Source organism: Triticum aestivum, chromosome 2D, assembly GCF_018294505.1.
Source record: "Triticum aestivum cultivar Chinese Spring chromosome 2D, IWGSC CS RefSeq v2.1, whole genome shotgun sequence".
NCBI lineage: Eukaryota > Viridiplantae > Streptophyta > Magnoliopsida > Poales > Poaceae > Triticum > Triticum aestivum.
In genome coordinates, this window is record NC_057799.1 from 424,018,309 (window position 1) to 424,040,529 (window position 22,221).

General features: G+C 46.1%; 2 protein-coding genes across 2 annotated transcripts; one reads left to right on the forward strand and one right to left on the reverse strand.

The window, feature by feature from the left end:
- Positions 1–783: 783 nt before the first annotated feature.
- LOC123049477 (uncharacterized) lies at positions 784–4,644 on the forward strand. The gene has a single exon (XM_044472387.1). The coding sequence runs from the start codon at positions 4,038–4,040 to the stop codon at positions 4,266–4,268; it is 231 nt and encodes a 76-aa protein (XP_044328322.1). The 5' UTR covers positions 784–4,037; the 3' UTR covers positions 4,269–4,644.
- A 3,760-nt stretch (positions 4,645–8,404) lies between these two features.
- On the reverse strand, positions 8,405–15,381 carry LOC123053579 (probable inactive ATP-dependent zinc metalloprotease FTSHI 3, chloroplastic). The gene is made up of 5 exons (XM_044477051.1): positions 14,314–15,381; positions 13,368–13,691; positions 12,987–13,287; positions 12,368–12,579; positions 8,405–8,920 (listed from the first exon to the last, which is right to left on the reverse strand). Exons 1-4 carry the CDS (start codon positions 15,217–15,219, stop codon positions 12,383–12,385), a joined length of 1,728 nt encoding a protein of 575 aa, XP_044332986.1. The 5' UTR covers positions 15,220–15,381; the 3' UTR covers positions 8,405–8,920; positions 12,368–12,382.
- Between the last annotated feature and the right edge of the window lie 6,840 nt (positions 15,382–22,221).

Sequence of the window (22,221 nt, forward strand, 5' to 3'; positions counted from 1 at the left end):
AGGTCCACATCTGAAAGACAGTAGGAAGACCCAGAAACTCAGAAGCAAACTGAGGCAGAACACTAGCAGTGAGAACAGCTGCAGCACGAGCATCATCATCAAGCCACTGGGTGTAAACAGACAAAGCACCATGATACGTCTGAAGAGCCTCCTCATAGGCCAAAACCCTCTCATCATAGGCACGATCAGCAGCCTCATCAGCAAGCTTAGCCGCATCCTTGGCGGCCTGATTAGCGTCCGTAGGGAGAACCAGTGGAGTCGGCGGAGTAGGGGCTACTGGAGGAACCGGACGTGGCGGACAGCAGACCTCACCAGAAAGAACACCCCAGAGACGAATGCCACGCATGTGAATGCGCATGAAGCCAGCGAACTCGGTGTAGTTAGTACCATCGAAGATCACCGGACAGCGAGGGACAGCTACATAGCCCGATGCAGTAGACATTTTTTTTAGCAGAGATCAGAACTTCCAATCGGGAACGGGATGCTCGATCTGGGCAGAGAAATCGATCGAGGCAGTCGGGCCGAGCAATCAGGGGCAACGGCGGGAGTCGTCGATCAGTAGGGAGCGAGGCCGGTTGGGGAGCGGGAGCAGCTTCGGCGGCGGCTGGCTTCGAGCGGGAGGGAGCAGCTTCGGCGGCTGCGGGCTTCGAGCGGGAGCAGCTGCGGCGACGGCGGCTTCGAGCGGGAGGGAGCGAGGAGCGGGCGGAGCGGGCTTCGAGCGGGAGGGAGCGACGGCGGCTTCGAGCGGGAGGGAGCGAGGAGCGGGCGGAGCGGGCTTCGAGCGGGAGGGAGCAGCTTCGGCGGCTGCAGGCTTCGAGCGAGAGGAAGACGAGACGGATCAATAGCACGAGTTGCAGCGTGCAAAAAATTGACCTAGCTCTAATACCATGTTAGGAATAAGCAACTTGTATTCCCATGAGGCCATAGGCCGATATATATATACATGTACAGGTGTGAAACATATGCAGGAAACCCCTTATACAACGGGATAAATACAAAGGAGTACATGACTTATAGTATAAGTCTAACAGCATTATGTTCCCTGGAGGAGTTCTCTGAAGTCGCCGGTTTCCTGAAATCTTCCGGCGCACGCAACTTTGGACCAAACGGCAGGTCACCCTTTTCATCCCGGGACCCTGGCGTTGGACAGCATAGGTCTGAATGACCCAACTTACCACAGGAGAAGCAAAATAAGGAACTTGCTCATACTGCATACATACATATCCACTTTCTTCTTCCTGGCAGAATCAATCAAAATCCATCTCCTAAGGGGCTTGTCCACATCAATGGATATCCTTGCACGCAGAAAACCACCATTATGATCAAAAGTAACAGACTGGGCATCCTTGTCCATCTGTTTAGCAATTGGGTTCCACCATGATTCATCTCTCAAATTGTAGGGAAGGTCAACAACCCTAGCCCAAATCTATAGACGATCAAATTTAAGCTCATCTGGCCGCATGCAGTCATCAAACTCCGCAAGCACCACAGCGTTTTTGTTGATGTGCCATGGCGATCCACCCCAGACACGATCTCTATCTCACTGATTCTCAAATTCAGCCACAAACTTGTTGAAACCAACTGATCTGAACTTCAGTCCCCGTGGGTTTCCCCACGCCGGCCGGAGTGCATTGGTGATAGTATGAATATGGAAGTGATTTCTGTGGAGAACTTTACCAGCCAATAGCCACTTCACGGGACCTCCGTCAGTGCGGTCATCGATCACCAGGGGGGTCGCCTCCTCTTCAGATATATCTAGCTTGCCCAAAGCTTCCTCGAGTTTCTTCCTGGCCTCCCGACCCAAACTGGCCATCCTCTCCTGTCCCGCCCCCCGCTGAGGCGTTCGGCGCAGCCATCTTCACACGCGAGCAGGCAAAGAACCGATCAGCCCCGGCGACAAATCACCGGGCGGAAGCCTAGTTCCACCGTCAAAACCCTAGTCGCCCCTGGCGCCGCCAGAGCGTATTAGGGTTTTGGGGAAAAAACGATTCGCTCTGATCGCTAGAGCTTATCCTAAGTATGTGCACTGTTCAATCAAGGAACAAATACCACAAAAATGTAAATACATTGATATTTTAGCATGTTTTCACTTGAAGATAAGCTTAAATGATGAACTTGGCTCATAGTCGGGCCATTGTTTTAGTAATAAATAATGTATGATTATGTGCATCAGTCGATGTAAAGGCTAGAGGTTATCCACCTTTTCCAAGAAAAGAGAACCATACTTTCCAGAAACCGTGCCTCACTCCACACAAATACAATCAACTTGCCCCGGGTCTATTCGTATGGGAAATGGGTGTTATCATAATCAAACTTTCAAAAAAGTTTTCAGAAGAAGAAGAAAAATACTACCTCTGTCCCATAATATAATATGCTATTATAACCAATAACCCTCCGTCTCACAATATAAGATATTCTCCAACGTTGACCCATAAAACAAACATGATATCCGTTCGCGGACGGGTGGATGTTAGGGCATCTCCAACACTGACCTCCAAAACAAGCACAATATCCGTTCGCGGACATGAATGCGGGAGCCGGCCATCCAAACGCGTCCCCTAAACATCCGTCCAGGTCCGACCAATCTGAAATTCAAATGCAAAGCGTTGGATCACAACCAAAAAGAGGCCGATGTTTATAGTTTTTATACATGCCCGATCACAAAAGTATCTCAACCTCGCTCACTCTGCCGCCGGCTCCTCCTCACCATCCGCTTCCTTCTCGGCTGCCTCCTTCTCCGCCTTCTCCAGCTGCTCCTTCAAGCGCTTCAACATCCTAAGAAGGACGGCTTGCACGATCATCCTTGCATTGTCATTCAACTCCTCCATCTTCAAGGCCAGGACGGCGTCTGCATGGACGGCGATGGCGCGCGGTGGCGCCCTGCGTCCCAGGCCCACCCGCCCCCTGCACCACTCCCGCACCCAGCATGTCCGCCGCCACACGCCTGCCACCCTTCTTTTTGAGTGATGCCACCTCCTTTGCCTTATGTTTGAGGTGGTGGGCTTTTGCCGTTCATCGAGTTGATCTTTCGGGCAGCTTCCTTCATCGGATACTCCACCACCGCCGTCTCCAGCACCTTTTTGTACGGGTCCATGCGGCGGCGGCGGCGAAAAATGGCAGGAATTGGGGTGGAGAGCGGCGGGATGGTAGAGGAGAGGATTGAGAAAGGGGGTTTTGCCGTGGAAACAGTGTAGCCAACTCCAAATGCGCAGGCTCCGCCTCAGTTTTGGGTGTGCCGGAGGTGTCGGAGTCTAAAGTGGCTGGTGGCGTAAAGCCCCCTGGTTTGTTTTCGGTTTGCGAGAAAACGAACACCCAGACTGATGCGCAGACAAATGCGATACACCATTGGTTGGTTTGTGGCGTCCGAACAGTTTGGTCCCGACAAATGCGGACAATTTTGGGGTAGGCGTTGAAGATGCCCGTATTTACAACCGATATGATCAGGGAGTAGACCTAACTTGTGGTGCATGGTACTGAAATTAACGAAGAGACATGGGTAGTTTACTGTTTACACACAGAGATTCCAAACGTATGTACGTAGGTAGGTAGAATGGATCGAGCGATACGTATATTTTCTGTCTCGGAGGGATCGAACTCAAATCTACTTTTCCTAGCAAGGACAGTCTCAGTATTTCACCAACCACCATATCGTGCGCTACAGATGGAGCATGTACGGCCGTGCTTTAGCATCTTTTCACATCCCGCAATCCGGACCGCTCGATCTCAATCTCGATCGGGTGGCGGAAATCGTGGCCGTCCGGCCTCGATCTCCCCGATCGGGCGGCTTTAGTGGCCGAGGACCGGAAGAACCCTAACCACCAGACTAGGGCTAGCTCTCTCACACACACAAACACACGCGCAAGCCACCATGCCATGCCATGCCATGCAAGGCTTCTCCGGCCTATAAATAGAGGGTGGCCTCTTCACACCTTCCTTGAGCACAAGCCAGACAGCCACTCTCCAACCACCACTGGTTAGCTAGCTAGCTAATCATCACACACACTAAACTTAATTAACAAGAGAGGTAGCGCCAGTATATGGGAAGGAGGTCGTCCTTCTTCTGCGCCATATTCAGCTTCTCGCGGAGGTCGAGGCGGTACGCCTACGTCGACGACGAGGATAGCGACTGGGAGCAGCCGCCGGCGCCGGGGCTGCGCAAGGTCAGGTCCAGCGACGAGGACTCCGGGTGGTGGGTCGGCGAGCGCGACGTCGACCAGAAGGCCGCCGACTTCATCGCCAGCTTCCGCCAGAGGAGCCTCGTCGCCTGAACGCCCAGCTGCCGCCGACGCCGCCTATACATGTACGTACGTGCCCAGCTAGGGCGTACGTCCAGGTTATCGCGTACGTATAGGGAATAAGATCGATCTGCCGGGAGCTGGCGCAAACGTACGTGCCTAGCCAGCTTCCCGATGAGCTAGTATTTATGTAGACATATCAAGTGTGAGTGTGTGTGTGTGTGTGTGTGTGTTGATGTGATCATATGTTATGTATCTTCGGTTGTGCAGTACGTGTGCGTGAGTACTATCTAGGTTTCGTAAGTGTTCTGTCGAATAATGCAGCCCAAGAGATGACAAGGGATTTAATGAAATCATGTACGGGTGGTGTGTGTGTCTATATATATATATTATATATTGCATGTATGTGCTGATCTCGATACATGAACTGCATGTCCAAATGCACTCTTTGCAACCATAGATGCGCCATTGTCCCAAGATTCTGTGATCAACCGGAGAGATATGAATTATCATCCATGTACATTATAGATTTATTTACTTTTGCAAAAAGATCAGATCTATTATAATTGTTCACCGGAAGTACAAAGCATCTCAAATATAACAAAAATTACATTGAGATTTCGAGACCATCGAATGAACACTACCGCCGCTAGAACGAGCCGCTGACGCGCCGCTGTCGCCGCTCCTCTACCGGAGCTGGCTGGACCTTGTCGATGTACACTATAGATTATCATGTTTCAGACGGTGGCGTACATTTTCTACACAGGGCAATGTGTGAATTCACATGTAAAATGGAGCAAATGGTATGTGCATATAGAAGAAGATTTAGCACGATGGCAAGTGCCATGTTTTTTGTTTTCTTTTTTCATATTATGATTACCTTATTAGAGAGACAGTTCTATTAAGATTATTTGTTAAAATTTACAATAAAATTATGTGTCTTAAGATGATTCTACATAAAGCGAAACTAGAATTAAATGCAATGATGCAAATATATGGTGAAACCCACTCTTAAGATTCTCTTGTTCAAGAGACTTCTATTCTCTGACCTTCCCCTCTTCTTTCTCCCGCATTAGTGATTATCCTACATGGTAAGACGAAGAGCGCGCTATCATGCCTTTGTAGACGACCTTTATGCTTGTGCTTTGTGGTGTTTTGCCTCTCTAAGATTTTGTTTGGTATTGGGGTGGACTATGATTATATTGTTTACATAACCATCTTTTGGACGTGAAAGTTTTCACCATATGTGTCGTCAACATCTGCCTATTTCACCTATTTTTGCACAGCTCATTATAAACTAATAAGTAAGTACATTGGAAATTTCAGTAACAAAAATTTGAGCATGATGCTTTTTGTCATTATTCTTTTTGTCGATCCAACAAATCTAGTGCCCAAATTATTCTGAGTTTTCTAAAAGAAAAGAAGAAAGGATAAATTTAGCTCACGCAAATCTAGTGCCCAAATTATTCTGAATTATTATGCTTTTTTTGGAAGCATGCATGTGTTCCATGTCTACAAATACCCATCTATTTTTTGGTACTACTTCATGATTTACACCACATTAGTTAATTTTTCAACGGACAAGTAAGCGCATGCAATCCGCTTCCATTTCGAACATCGACCCCCCCCCCCCCTCCCCCTCACCTTTGTCCCAGCGTTCACCGCGCCAGAGAAGCCCGTGAGTCGTACGACGACAATGGTGGAGAGGCGCCCTCCGGGTGTTGCTCATCACGGTGGTGAGTGGTGCGCCCGTGTTCAGCGGTGGGTCACCGCGAACTGGTCGGCAGCCAGCGGTTCGGTCCAGCATCCTTGCTCGCGATGCTACCCTTCTAGTCGGGGCGCGGCATCACCTTCGGGCTTGGATCGTGATACAAAGCATCCTTAGCTCCAATGTTTAGCAGTCATGTTTGCCTCCTCTCATATACACGTGGACGTGTCATCAATTATCTCGATCCATTCTGCTACTTGCCGGCAGGGTCGACACTCCTCAGTCCGGAGTGAGAGGGGAGAGAGCCCTTTCCAGCGGCAGTGTGATGGGGCATTGTGACGAAGTCCGGTGATTTCATCTAAGAGACGTGGTTGGCTAAATAAATCCACACGGTCGAACGATACAAGGTGTATGGGGCGAAGACTATTTTGTGAGAAACACTTCATTAATCAAGCAGATTGTTCAGTTGTTAGACTGCTCACAGTGGGGCGTAACATAGAGTAGTAACTTGCAGACGTTACTAGCCTATGTTACTACCTCCATAGTGGGTAGTAACATATGAGTGGTATCTTGAAATAGTTCATTTATTAGGCTATAGACTCATTATACCTTGAAATGTGTGATGTTACAGTAACTACCTAAGTTACCACAAACCCCTCTCTCCTCATTAATTAGCTGCCACATAAGTAATCTTGTATTGAAATGTGTGATATTACTAGTTAAGTTATTTCCATTGTGACTAGTCTTAAAAGACACTACATATATGCCACCATATGGTGTTAGCTACTTGGGAGTAATTGATGTTAATTAAGCAGTTTGGCTAAACAACTCGATTAATCAGCACATGAGCTACTCGGTAGGCAACTGCGTGGTTAATTAAGCATATTGACACTCGCACTACCGATCGATCCAGGATTTGATGACGAGGGGACAGCACTTGAAACGGCGTCTACAGGGGAAGAATGAGCCCCTTTTTCTAGCTGGGTCCGGAAAGCAACTCAACTAGAAGGCTAAAACTATTCCATCGGCCCGCCCAGAGATCTAGGTCTCTAGCAACTGAAAGTCACTTGTCAGTGCGTGCATCGCTTTTCCCTTCTTGTCTCGACAATATTCTTCGTCATCTTACTTGTCTTCGCCTTTTCCTTATTCTCACCGATCTCATCTCTGCCCCCTTTTCATCAGTGTAATCGATGCGATACGAAACCGAAACCGTAGTCGCCTGGCTGCGCATGTGCGGTCAGTATACGAAACCGTAGCTATACACTTGCGTCTGAATATTCTAGTAGATTCTAGGGCAAACATACCGAACTGAGATCTTTCAGTGTTGTACCTGTCAATATACGCCGTATGCCCTTCCTCAGTTTTCTAGCAGAAATAGTGCAGTGTGCTTATCTCGGATGCCAACATCATGTCATATCCTAATTCCATAGCACATTGCAATTTGCAACTTGGAGGCAAAAGTGACATGGCACGCACCATCACCTTCAATTTGTACGCGTCTCTTCAATTAGTCATTCCTGTAGCTAGTAGCTTCCAGAGCTATAAGGCGTAAAAGCGTCTCGCAAGCCCAGCTCCTTGCACAAACATGAAACAACCTAAGGGAAATGCTTCAAGATATTAACATGAAACATATCTGCAAACAACATAGTTGAAGACTGTTAACTACCAGATGGCTATAATGTAGCTACTGGCCATATTAATTCCCGATGATGTGCCGACCAGCAGGAGTACGACCCGAGCAGTTCCGCAAAACAGCAGCAAGAAAAAACCGCCTTGAATGAAACATAAGCTGAAATTCAATGAGAGCTGCAGATGCCAAGAACAAAACAGCGAAAGCTACAAGTCAGTTGGAAAATCCCATCTTGATCCCTTTTTGGCCCGCGGTTTGATCCTGCGGACAAGCGTGTCGAAGGAGAACCAGAGTAGAACATGGTCACAAGAGCACAAGGAGCCCAGAAGAAGGCACGCCAAAAGCCAAACCACGCCCTTGATTCCTGTCTATTGACAGGTCGGCATCCACATACCAAAGCTCTCTCTGCCTTTATTTTTCTCTTGCTGGGGAAGAGCAGAAGAAACTTCCCCTCTGGTACTCAAAGCCTCGAAGGGTATATGTCCTGATTCTGCAGCCCTTGCATGGCTTTCCAATTATTAAGGTCATGTCAGCGTTGCGAGCTTGCGACGGGATGGGTATGTGTCCCTGACAGCAGGCTGCTTTCCTGGATCAAGCAGACAGGGTCGTTCTCCGACCAACTGTCAGGGAATCCACTTGCCCCTGCGCCAAGCACCCTTCTTGCCCAATCCTCACTCCTGGAAACCCTGATGCTCAAGTAAACTGTCAGGGTTATCAAACAAATGCTGAAGAAAAAGGACTAGCATGAGATACAACACACTCTGAACTGAAAGCTAACAAATCTAAACAAGTTTATAGAGGAACAGCAGATGACAATGGCATAACCAGAAATGTGGCAAGACGTAAAGATTGGCTGATCTGCTGAGCAATTCTGTCTACTTGCAATCATACACATTGTTGTGGCTCCAACTGCAGCGGAACTCTTAGATGGTACAAAGTGAGCCAAATGGCAAGTTCGTGTACAGCAGAATTGGTGTGACCCTATCTTGTAAACTAATGCAGACTATTCTATTGACATTATGAGCTATGGAACAAAACAAGGTTTAGTGCCTGTATCAAAATTACGGAGCGTAAAATTGATCCAAGTCAGTAGTAAAATTCATGGACCGTGTATTGCACATTCACATGCTAATCTATTATCATCTGTAACAGCTTTCTGCTGGCCGGGTCGCATCATAATTCACCGAATAATGCACCAGTCCGCTGCCCTACTAAGTGCACAGTGCAGTCTCCTCCACAAATAGAGTTGAATTGCATATTTACTGCCTTGCAATTGTACCCAGCAGATCCCCTAGTTCATGGACGATTTTGATACCAGGTCAGTTGATGCTTATCTCCCTCTTGGATCTGCAAAACAGAAACAATAATTACATTGCAATTTCAACAGAGCAGATATTTAATGTACAAAATACCACAATACTAAAGATATTTTCACAGGACCGCAGAATTTGTGATCAATCATATCACAGAACTATAGATATAGCAATTATTTAACTATGCCATGTCGGCCGAGTTTTATGATATTATTGATCCCAAAATCTGTAGTTATGTGATATATAATTGGTCCGCAGGTCTCTAGTTCTATGAGACTGTATTCTAGTTTTCAGATGGTCTGTACAATAAACCTGTAGTTTTATGAAATTCACTAATTTCAATAGGATTCGATCAGATGAAATATCATGACTTTTTAAGGAAAGAGACTGAAACATTATTAGTTGCCTTATCAGTATAAAAGTTGCAGGAACATTTGATTTGTTGCAAACACGCAATGTCCCGGTTGAGAAAATATTAGGATGGTGCAGTTTCTTACAATATCTCAATAGTGAACAGAATTACGGTTCGACATTTAAGATAAATAAGAGATGTGAAAGTGCTCCCAGGACCCTATCTCACGCGTGGCTCCTCCTCTTCTTTACTCTTTCCAGCTATCGCATCTCCCGATTATACTCCCGTGAATTAATTCATTCGCATTTTCCCCAAAACAGTCTGTTGATGCAATAAGTATGTAGTGCTCCATCATCATCCATCTATTTATTTGTGTCTTCTTCACTCAAATTCTCACATCTCTCATGTACTACTTTCAATCCTTTTGTTGCTTGCTGCCGGCCCTGCGAGGGCAAGAGTACTAGGTCGCCAATTCATCAAGAAGATTAAGCACGCTACCAAAACCACACGCGGTGCCGCCACGTGGTCTTCCCCAATTAACGAAAGGCTATTTCATCTCTTTTTGTTTCTATGTTCAATTTATAGTGTATGATATTTGCCTCTTATTTTTATCTTCTGAAATTTCCACCAGTTCTAGAACTAGGAAATTTGAGCCGGGATACAAAAAAATAAGAAAAGGAAAAAGATTGAAAACTCACTCGACATCCAGATAAAGACGTCAAAGAATCGAATTTTTCTTTTGAAAATAAGAATTTAGATACTCGTGCTCACGAGGTTCACAGGATGAATGCTAAAACACACAGCAGAAGGGTGATATATATAACAAAGCACTGTTTTTTTAGTGTTGGAGGCCTTGTTTTCTAATTGCTATTTATTATGTCGAGGGCCTTAATTTTTTATTTCGCACCTGGCCTCCGTTTCCTCGGATACGGCCCTGCGTGGTCGCCGCATAACAGCGGCGCACCAGGTGAGCTCCAGATACAAAACTAGCTCATGACAGTACATAATTAGTTGTGCTCTCGCGATGATGAAATTAGTTGGTGGGCTCGTTCATCAATGCTGTTGGAGATCATTTAGCATGTGAGTACATCTGTGCAAGGGAGATCAAACCATGGAAACCCGTCACCAGAATGTTATACCTCCCGTCTAGGCCGCTAAGTCCGTTACCAGGATGGCATATTGTGCGGGCTACACGTGTGGGCCATGATGACCTGATAAAGGAGGAAAGATAACTATATACATTTGAGAATACGATGGGGAACACAAATCCCAAAACAAATGATTGACCAGGATATTGAGACTATCTGGGCTCGGGCGCCATTTTGAGTTCTCCATGTGAAAACAGGTTGTGTTGCATGCACCAACTCTGTCAGAAGCTTTAGGTGAGAATCATAGTTCATACCATCCTCGGTGATAGGCTCAACCAGACCTACAACGTGCACTTAGCATTGGACAGGATCTGGAAACCTCCTTACCTCAAGATGTGAACACAATACCTAACCTCAACACACACACAAAATATTTCCTCAGGAAAAGTACCAGCCTTATTTCAAAATGAGAATCTCTAAATTTCAATACCATGATAGGTGTCATGAACAAACCAAATGAGTGAACAATCTACGGATACTTCAATTAGTCCACTGTAATATTTACCCGCATAAAGAAAGGATTCATTGAAAGGATAAATTTATTGTTGATAAAATGTCGATATGTACAACCTGCTGATTAATTCAAAAGTTGCATTTCCCAGGTAAGCATCAATAGATTTTTTTCTTAAAATGCCATCTTTTTTATAACAAATTTCAATAATATATGACGTAATTCATAAATTACAACTATATGACCCCGTCGGCCTTGCTTGGGCCGAAGAGGTACTCTTTGGTCTCACATAGGCCAAAGAGCCTTCTTCGGTTTTGTTTGGGCCGAAGACTGGACGGCCAGGGCCGAAGAGATGACTTCGGGTGCGTGAAGACCGAAGAGGTCTTCGGCCTCGTGAAGGCCGAAGAGTGCATGCGCACGCTGGCCGGCTGGCGCTCATACTCAGCAGCTGCACGTACGCTGGCTGGCTAGCTTGCTGCCTATGCATGCAGCAGCCTTTGCTCGTGGATACGGACTCGATGGAATTGACCCGCCGTTCATCGGGATGGAGACGGTACCACATGCGCACGTACATGCACTGTCTACGTATACTAGTTTAGTGCTCTGCATGTGCATGTACCACATACGTATACTTGTACTAGTGCAGGATTGTTTTGCCAATTACGTGCAAGTGCATGGTCGACAGTAGTAGTCTGTGTTACAGCCGCGTACTACTGCACATGCATTAGTACATGCTGCAGGTCGTGGTGGGGAGTTGCTGAGTTGGGAAGTGTATTTCATGAGAGGGAGGCATACATGCGGCCTGTTGAGTATGTACATACACGTATAGCACAACGCGCATGGGAATCGATCAATCAATTCAGCTAATGTGGGCCTTCGGTTGGACTAATCACGTTACAAAGGCTGCTGCATGCATATGGCAGCAAGCCAGCTAGCCAGAGTGCAGCTGCAACGAGGCACGCACTCTTCGGCCTTCAGGAGTCCGAAGACCTCTTTTCGGCCCACTGCAAACCGAAGACTGCTCTTCGGCTCAGGTCGTCCCGTCTTCGGCCCAAAGATAATCGAAAGAGGCTCTTCGGCCTAAGCGAGACCGAAGAGTACCTCTTCGGCCTACACAAGGCCGACGGGGTCATATAATTGTAATTTATGAATTAGGTCATATATTATTGAAATTTATTATAAAAAAGATTACATTTTTGAAAAAAAATCGCTTCAATAAATAGGTCATCTGAAGTTGAGCACTCTAGATAAACGAAATAACAGCTTCCATGGCCCTTGTTTTTTGGATAATGAGACGTTGTATTACTACCAAATCCCTTGCTATTCCATTTTATGTTTTTGCTTACCATGACATACAGCAGCAGCAGGACACCAAAATGAAACAACCTTGAATTGGCATTGTGAATTTTGGCTCCTTTAGCATGTATATCGTTTCAATTAGAAGGTCATCAATTTGTCAAGCTACTTATAGGAATTTAAAAGAAAAAAGTTGATGAAAAAAATCATCAAAAGGGACAAAGTCGAGTATACCTTGAAAAACTCCAGTTAGCTTAACGTATGATAACCCATAAGTCCTTGAAAATCATCTGGATTTGATGGTTTATTTCCAGGTTTAGGTAACCATGGAAATAACTTGGTAAGGCCTTCTCTTGCAGAATCAGGACCCTTTTGTCTACCATTGACCCCATATTTTTCCCTCTCAATGGCATCCATTATATCCTCCCGAGCCACAATATCACCACCTTGACAGAACACAATCATCCTCAGAATCTTGCAATAATGTAACTTCTTAATTATCATACATTTCATCAACTTAACCATTTTAAAAGACAACTCTTTTTCCAAAACATGGGAAATAGACAAAACAGAAATGCAGGTAAGATTATAATTTCTCAGTAATAATTTAGAACATGGTGGAGTCAAACTGATAAGAGAATGCACTGGCAGTTTACAAAGGAACCACAAGTCTTGCACTGTTCCACTGAAAATGGACCACAAAATTGCAGGTTTTACACTTTGGAACTCTAAGCATTTCTTAATAAAGCGATTTTAAATTTGCTTGCAACAAATATGATACTTTAAGCATAAGGAACCAATTGACTTGCTCTAAGTCTTATGTATCTGATGATATAAGATGACTTTAACTTACCTCTTCGAGCAGCTAGTAGAGCAGCCTCATTAACAATGTTTGCTAGATCTGCACCAACCAATCCTGGGGTCACATTAGCTACCAGATCACAAATTATTTCGGATTCCTCTTCTAAAGGAACTTTTCTGAGATGAACAGCTAAAATCTTTCTGCGGCCTTCCAAATCAGGCACACCAACAAAAACCTTTCTTGAGAAGCGACCAGGCCGACAAAGAGCAGAATCCAGAGCCTTAGGTCTATTAGTAGCAGCCATGACAATAACTTTCACGTCCGAGTCAAAACCATCCATTTCAGTAAGCAGCTGGACAAAGCAATAATATGTTCATCATTTAATATGACTTCACAAAGAAAACAGAACGTAGTAAGAGAGCTAAATCACACCTGATTTAGGGTTTGGTCCCTCTCATCATTAAAACTTCTACCTCTGCTTCCACCAACAGCATCAAGTTCGTCAATAAAAATGATTGACGGAGCAGCTTCTTTGGCTTCCTTGAATAATTCCCTTACACGGGCTGCTCCTCTTCCAACAAACATTTCGACAAATTCGCTAGCAGAAACAGAGAAGAATGGAATTCCAGCCTCTCCTGCAACTGCCTTCGCCAGCAAAGTTTTCCCAGTTCCAGGAGGGCCAGCAAGCAGAACACCCCTGGGTAATCTTGCTCCCAGCTTCTTGTAGTTCAGTGAACCACGCAAGCAGCTCACTATCTACATTAAGAAATTATAATAGTGTACAACAGTTTATGAGTCTTGTTGATATTCAGTCAATAGAAGTACATAACTAACTCATATGAAGAACCAAAAACAAGACATCAGCTAAAACAAATATAATTCCTAGCATCAGCAAGCCTAAGCAGTCAATACTACAGAATCCATAGATACAAGTACTGATTATTAATAGAGTGAATTCCAGTTTTTACCCTCTATTTTGCAATTGCATATGTCGAATACAAAGGGTATTTTATTGAAATTGCTGAGAATACGGGAAAAGTCGACCTGTGGCATTCTATTGAAATTACAAACAATACGGGAAAAGTTTAGTTGGCAAGAATAATACCCTTTGTATTCGACATATGCAATTGCAAACTCCCAGTCGACCTGGATTTCTTAAAATGAGAATTGACGAGATTAGCAAGACCTTACTCTAAGATCCATGTGTGGGTAGGGCTTGTTATAGAGAATGGGTGTAAAATTTGTTAATTCCTTTCTTAAACTTGATTGATTGACATTTTGCTGACTTGCTATGTCCATTGTCTACTGGTCTGCATATCATCGACATTACAGAAAACAATCATCATGAGTAAAAAGTAGAGAGGTCATATATGTTCACCTCGACAAGCTCCTCCTTGGCTTCATCCACGCCCTGGACATCGTCAAATCCTACCTGCTGCTTCCTGGGCCGGCGGCGCTTGTCCGCACTGCCCCCAGACGACATCTGCCTCTGTAAGAACCACATCATCGGCAGCAGTGAGAACCACAGCGTGAGCAGCGTGGTCAGCATGTCCACCAGCAGCCTCCCCGCCGGCCGTGGAGCAGACCGGTAGTCCACCCCGCCCTCCCGCATCAGCCCCAGCAGGAACCCCTCGTCGTGCGGCACCCTCCTCGCGTAGTACGGCCACTTCGGCACGGCGGCGCCCCTACCGGTCTCGTGCTCGTCTTCGCCGCTGCCGACGTCCTCGGCCTTGCTGAAGTAGATGCGGCGGGAGTCCTCCTCGAACGCGACGGCGGTCACGGCGCCCGCGCGCAGCCCCGCCAGGAGGTCCGCGTAGGCCACCTCCTGGGCCGGGTTTTTAGGCAGCGTGAGCCGCGCGGCGAGCAGGAGAGCCCCCAGGACGACCGACGCGACCGCGGGCGGCGGCACGCGACGGATGGCCCGCCGCAACGCCGCCGCGGCGTCGCCCGCGAGCTCCCGCGGCGACAGCAGCCGCAGGAGACGCCACCGCAGCACGCGCAGCCGCGGCCTGAGCCGCAGGCGCCGCCGCAGGCTCTTGGGTTGGTCCGCGCGGAGCCCCAAATCGGCGCCCTGGTCCTTCTCCACCTCGCCGACCTTGGCACGTACCGGGCCCCTCCACCGCAATCGCAGCCTCGCGTAACGCCCGGCATCAGGCACTCCGCCGCAGCATCCATAGCTCTCACTGTTAGCGAAGCAGCTCCGGGAAGAAGTGGGGTGCCTGAAGCAGACGTGGTGCCGCAGGAGAGAGGCAGCGGCAGCGGATAAGGGGGGAAGAGACGCCATTGGAGCCACGTACTCCCTCCTAGCTCAGTTCGTTACCGCCATTCGATCGGACAGAGGTCGCGCGGGATGCGCGCACGAGGTGTTCGAGGGAATTCCTCCCGGAAGAAGAGGCGGCGTGTTGCCGGCTTGGCCTGGTGATGATTCGTGGACGGAGAGGACCATAGCCGAACAGATTGTTTTTTTTTTATCCGGCAAATTGCTCTTTTTTAGCAAAATCCGGGAAATTGCTGGTCGTGGGCTTTCTACTGCCCGCTTGTGGATCCAGGGTTCCAGACCCTATGAGAATGTGCGTTATGCGCCAGTTGGCGCGACAGCGCTCAGTCGCCGCTCGCATGGGCTGGCCCAAATGCGTTGCTCATTAGCCCGCTGAAGTTTGTAGACTGTGCGTTTTAGGCCACGTTCGCTTCTGTTTCCTAGTCACTTGCCCCTTAAAATTGTCTCAAAAAAAATTGTCCCTCAAAAAAAATCTCTGAAAAAACCAGCAACTGGTACTTGTTTAAAAAAATGGCTAATAGTTTTTTATAGATTTAAAAAATTGTGAAATAAAAAAAGATCATGAATTTTAGGAAAGTTCAAAATTTTGAGAAATGATCGCAAATTTTAAAACATGATAACGAATTTGGAAAATTCATTAATTTTAAGAAGCGTTCCTGAGTTTGAAAAAATCATGGATTTTTAAAAAAAACATGGATTTGAAAAAACTGGTCATAAATTTTAAAATGCTCGCTTGTTTGAAATAAATCCACGGTTTTCACAAAATGTTCATGATTTTTGCGGAAAATGGTTCATAAAATTCAAAAAATTCACAGATTAAAAAAGAGTTCATGAAAATTGAATACAAAGGAATAGAGAAAAAAATGAACAAAATACACAGAAAATAGAAAACCAGGCTAGAAGCTTCGAGAAGCTTGTCAAAAAAACGAAGTCTGGTATGTCCTAGGTCCTTAAGTGGGCCATCTTGTTACTAAGACACTCGAAGGTGGTGTGACTGCCACCTTCAGAAAAGGCTAAAGCTGGCGCTATGAGCGCCGAATTCCGATCAGTCTCCCGAGCAAAAGAATGGAATGGAAGGTTTGTGTATGCGATTTTCCGAACCATGCACCGACACCCTCCACACCACCATCACCCCCCCCCCCCCGCGCCACCCCTCTCTATGGGGTTTTTTCAATGCTAGTCCGTCGGGGAACCACAGGTCAACCACCTCCCCCGTTTGTTGGATTTCACTTAAGCGCAAAAATAGGGCAATTCAATCATTGCAACAACCACACGTAACATTTTTTATACATTTGCAAATCCAATACATTCTTCTTGTGGTCCCATTAGAGTCGGATCGGCTCCAGTCACATGACAAGACATTTGTAACATTCATTTGGGGTGGAGGAGAAAGAAGAGGCAACGAAGCAGGGAGGAGGATAGACTGGTGGGCAATACCAAGGCAAGCCGGTGTGAAGCAGTGAGAGTCACGTGAGAGCGAGTAGTGTGGTGTCGGGCAAGCGATGGGCAAGGAGAAGCGTTGCGTCGAGCGCACAATGCATGCCTCGACCAATCAAGTTGATGGATCATTGGATGTTAGAGCACCTCTATCTAGCCACCGACGCTAGCCACCATGTCCACCTAGCATCGCCTCGACCCGCCCCAAGCCCCGACCATGGCCCGCATGGCTCACCGTCCCTACTATGCTCTCTGTCGTGCACGGGGTGGAAATGGCGGCGAGGTCGCCGCAATCGTCGTCATGCGCAAGGTCATCATTGTTGATTCGAGCTCTTCATCGTCGGATGAGGAGGGGGAGGAGGAGATCCCTGATGCCGCCATCAAAAAGGTGGAGGGCGTAGTGATACGTCTGATAATCCCCAAGTGCAAGGAATCATCGTAGCAATTTGCAAAGGTGGAGGTGATAAGTATGGACACTACAAAAAAAATACACTTCCGTGATGATACATGTTTGTCACAGTAGGTCACGTTTTCTGTCATGCATGTACATCCATGACGATTTTATGACAGAATGAAGATAGTCATACCTATGCTGTCGTAGAAGTGTTCCATGACATTACCAAAATTATCATCACGGAAGTGTCCACTTCCATGACGATAAATCGCGCGTCATAGAAGTGCTTTCGTCAAGGGTGACCGACACGTGGCATCGACTGTGACGGATCGCCGTTAAGCTATCGAGTCCGGTTTTGGATCCGATAACCCGTTAACAGCCCGGACCAATGGGGATTTTCCACGTGTAAAATTCTCATTGGCTGGAGGAAACACGTGTTGGCTCACCGTTGGGACAGATGTCATCCACTCATTGGACAGGAGGCGCCTATGATACGTCGACACGTGGCACGGCCCAATAGAGGCCCATTCCGGTGAAAAGACCGAGCCTGTCAAAATAAGCGGGCCAGCCCATTAGCGGCCTACTTGAGTCAGGCCCATTTACAAGCACGGCCCATACAAGTTACACAGAATCGGCCCATCAAAGGCCCATTCTGGATTTGAAAAATTCTAGCCCATCGTCAGTTTTAGCCCGTTAACGGCCCGCTACGTCTTTGAGCCCAATTGCGGCCCGAGCTTCTTTCGGCCTGTTAGCAGCCCATCGTTAGTTCCAGCCCGTTAATGGCCCGGAACGTCTTTCGGCCTTTTTCGGCCCATTCCGCAGTTGGGCCAATTCTAGCCCACTGTGACTTTAGGCCTGTCCTCGGCCCATTTGGTAAATAGGCCAACTCCTAGCCCATTTTGTGTCTCGGCCTGTTAACAGCCGGCACAACAGTTGGGCCTTTGACTTTAGGTCCATTAGGGGCCCACGTTCCGCAGGGCAGCATTTCATCCCAACGCGACTTTCGGCCTGTTAAAAGCCTAGTTTGCAAATTGGGCCTCCTCTAGCCCATAATACTTTCGGCCTCTTGCTAGCCCGTAAAGTAAAAGGGCCGAGACAAAATTGACATGAATTTCGGCCTGCTAGAGGCCCGCGGGCCATTTCCATTTATACGGCCCTATAGAGCTTTTGGCCTGTTAACGGCCTGCTAAGAGCCGTTGTTACGGTGGGCCACATAATTTGGTATCCACTTAATATTATTTTGACCAGCCCAATTAAGGCCTGCTTTGACTACACATGTTTGTTCGTTTGTATGGCGTCCAGGAAATGTTTGGGCGTGTTGGCCCCCGTTTCAACGATATAGCATATTCAAGAATGATCCTACTCTATACTATCGCCTCTAAAAAACATACACTATACAATAAAAAGACTAAGGCATAGAAACGTAGAATAATCCTACACTATACAATAAAGAAATTACAACCGAATATACTCACTGGGCATTATAGTTCGGCACCAGTGATAATAAAGCGTACACAAACGGTAAATTACATATACTGGACAAATAAAACTCATACATCATGGACACGCATCAACAGAACTTACCATTTGAACTATAATCTCTTCAGAAAATAGGATTGACCGGATTCAGATAGCACAAATTTTAGTCTGCAAAATCTCCAATTCCTTCGTGGTTACCTTATTGTCTTGTTTCATTTTTTTTGACTCCTGCATCTAATACCTGCATGCCCAATCTCAACTTGTTGATTGTACGTTGAGAATCATGTACACGTTGTCTTGCCACCTCTAGTTGATGCTCAAGAACATCAGCACATTCCAATTCCAATCCATAATCATTCGGTAACGGCCATGCCGCACTGCTCGCAGATCTTTGTGTTGATGTCACTTCATCCTGAAATGTTTCTATAAGTACACATGACTAGGAAAAAAATATAGTTACAACAATGAAGCGAGCAAGACAGACTATTTTGTACATGGCAAAACAGGACTAACAATAATGTTACACGTCATGAAGCATAAGCAGGTGATATTTTAAAAATTATAAAAATGGTAGTCTGTGCAGCCTGTATACAGAAATCTCTCTTAGCTCACCAGAGGAGCAAGATGTTGGGGCCAAATCCAAAACACAGACATGTTACAAATTTAGACAACATGTTGCGTATAAGTAAGCAAGCAGTTGGCCATTCTGTAGCTCCATTAAAGTCTTAGGGAGCATAATGAACAACAGAGGGATTCATACAAACCTACTACAACAAGCAAAACTATGCAATCATTAGCCTAGTATAAACTAGATTGTGAGCCTCATGCAGTAATAGTTGGTTAATGGACTTCAAAGCTTCAGGCATACTTTGCCAGATTAATTAAATGGTAAGGCATTTAATTATGTCAACTAATAGTTATACAAATACCCAACATCAGACATCATTGTTTGGGCATCTCATTAACTGAGGACAAATAAAGCAATTGAAAAGAGCAAATTAACTATGCCTGAAACAAATAAGGAATTGAACTGTTGAGTTGGATACAATGACTTACCTTAACTGGTTGAACAGGCTCAGCGCTGCTCCTACTTCTCTTGCAAGGCTCCTTCCTAACATCTTGTACTTGGAAATCCTCAATCTTAGCTTCATTGCACCCCCTCTGCAAGGTGACACAAACTTAGTTACTCATCTCTTTGGAAGATAAATATGCATACTTTCCAGTCTGTGAACAACACAAAAGGATGAGATTATAACAAAACAACGTCACATAATGAAACATGCCACATCTCTTGCACTTGCACACAATGAAATGAGCATTTATTATGTGTGCACTATGTAAAAACTAGGCATACCTTCGAACTGGATCTCCAGGTACTCTTGGAGAGCCTACTTTAGTGTACAGCCAAACCTTTATGTCACCTATGAGTTAGCCAAGCCCCCACTACAGTAGCCCTTAGTGTTTAAATTGTTGACAAGTTCTGTTAGAGTGTTAGGTCAAGAACAGCAAGTAATCAAAGCAAACAGTCCTGGTATGTCTGGTTGATGCAAACAAGCAATTGAACAAATGTGTGAGCAAATCTTACATATCAAGAAAAGAAGCAAAGAAGGAGACTTAAAGACCATCACTTGACTGACCAGATTTAAGGGGCATTTAAACATCATGTGCAACGTATGAACTAACATAAATATTGCATATTCCATATTCTACAATGGAATGCACATGTATTAGGTTATGCCATGTATGATGATGCCTAAATGTACACTATAGCAGGCAGGAGTGATTCATCATTGCACGCACAATTGAATTGCAGGTTAAGGGCCAGTTCTATTCCGCCTTTTCAGAGCTTACTATCAAAATAAGCCATAAAAGATGTAAAAAAGTCATTTTTGAGTTATGGGCTTGGGCTTAACTTATTTCGCTTTGGAGGGGGGTGTTTCGGGTAGAAGCTCACTAAAAATTGAAGGGAAGGAGAATAGTGAAATGACTCTGTTGTCTGCCTATATTACACTCAAAATGCAACTGCTCACACCCGCGTCACACCTGACCCTCAAGTAAAAACAAACAAGCAAGCGTCCATTGCCCTGCCCGCTTGCATCTCCTCTCCCCTTTCCCTCTACCTTGATCCCCTGCCTGCAGCGCTAGGGTTCCTCCAGCGAGCCGTCACCAATGGTCCCATTTGGCCTGGTCCTCGACGATGCTCTGTCCAGCTAGGCTACATGGCCGGCAAGTAGGGCCAAATATCCCCGGCTGCTCCTCCCTCTGGTGCCGCCCCTCATTCTCATGGTCTCCAGCAGCTGCTCCACTGTGGTCCATCCAACGCACTACTCCGGCGGGCACCGCACAACTATGGCTGATGCCACACTGCAGCAGAAGGCACCTTATTCCCCCTCCCCTCCTCCCAGGTCGTGGCCTTGAGGTGCTGTTGAAGGATGAGCTCATCCAACAAGGTGAGGATCTCCTTTGATTTTTTGCTAAATTTTCATTCTGATCCACTATACGATGAATTGATGAGCTGCTTCTGCTGTTGCTATATGATGCATTGCTATGAGCTGCTCCTGCTGCTGCTATATGATGAATTTCTATGAGCTGCTGCTGCTATATGATGAATTGCTATGAGTTGCTGCTGCTGCTATATGATGAGTTGCTCTTGTTGGAAATATGCCCTAGAGGCAATAATAAAATGGTTATTATTGTATTTCCTTGTTCATGATAATTGTCTGTTGTTCATGCTATAGTTGTATTAACTGGAAACCGTAATACATGTGTGAATACATAGACCACAACATGTCCCTAGTAAGCCTCTAGTTGACTAGCTCGTTGATCAATAGATGGTTATGGTTTCCTAACCATGGACATTGGATGTCATTGATAACGGGATCACATCATTAGGAGAATGATGTGATGGACAAGACCCAATCCTAAGCATAGGACAAGATCGTGTAGTTCGTTTGCTAGAGCTTTTCTAATGTCAAGTATCATTTCCTTAGACCATGAGATTGTGCAACTCCCGGATACCGTAGGAATGCTTTGGGTGTACCAAACGTCACAACGTAACTGGGTGGCTATAAAGGTGCACTACAGGTATCTCCGAAAGTGTCTGTTGGGTTGGCACGAATCGAGACTGGGATTTGTCACTCTGTATGACGAAGAGGTATCTCTGGGCCCACTCGGTAATGCATCATCATAATGAGCTCAATGTGACCAAGTGTTTGGTCACGGGATCATGCATTACGGTACGAGTAAAGTGACTTGCCGGTAACGAGATTGAACAAGGTATTGGGATACCGACGATCGAATCTCGGGCAAGTAACGTACCGATTGACAAAGGGAATTGTATACGGGATTGATTGAATCCTCGACATCGTGGTTCATCCGATGAGATCATCGTGGAACATGTGGGAGCCAACATGGGTATCCAGATCCCGCTGTTGGTTATTGACCGGAGAGTCGTCTCGGTCATGTCTGCATGTCTCCCGAACCCGTAGGGTCTACACACTTAAGGTTCGGTGACGCTAGGGTTGTAGAGATATTAGTATGCGGAAATCCGAAAGTCGTTCGGAGTCCCGGATGAGATCCCGGACGTCACGAGGAGTTCCGCAATGGTCCGGAGGTAAAGATTTATATATGGGAAGTCCTATTTTGGCCACCGGAAAATGTTCAGGATTTTTCGGTATTGTACCGGGAAGGTTCTAGAA

Bases quoted from the DNA above. Each gene is read 5' to 3' on its own strand.
- LOC123053579 (XM_044477051.1), bottom strand. From the start codon at position 15,219: ATGGCGTCTCTTCCCCCCTTATCCGCTGCCGCTGCCTCTCTCCTGCGG. The intron at 13,288-13,367 runs GTGTGATTTAGC...TGCTTTGTCCAG, and splicing joins GGGACCAAACCCTAAATCAG to CTGCTTACTGAAATGGATGG. The intron at 12,580-12,986 runs GTAAGTTAAAGT...TGTTCTGTCAAG, and splicing joins TCTACTAGCTGCTCGAAGAG to GTGGTGATATTGTGGCTCGG.
- LOC123049477 (XM_044472387.1), top strand. From the start codon at position 4,038: ATGGGAAGGAGGTCGTCCTTCTTCTGCGCCATATTCAGCTTCTCGCGG.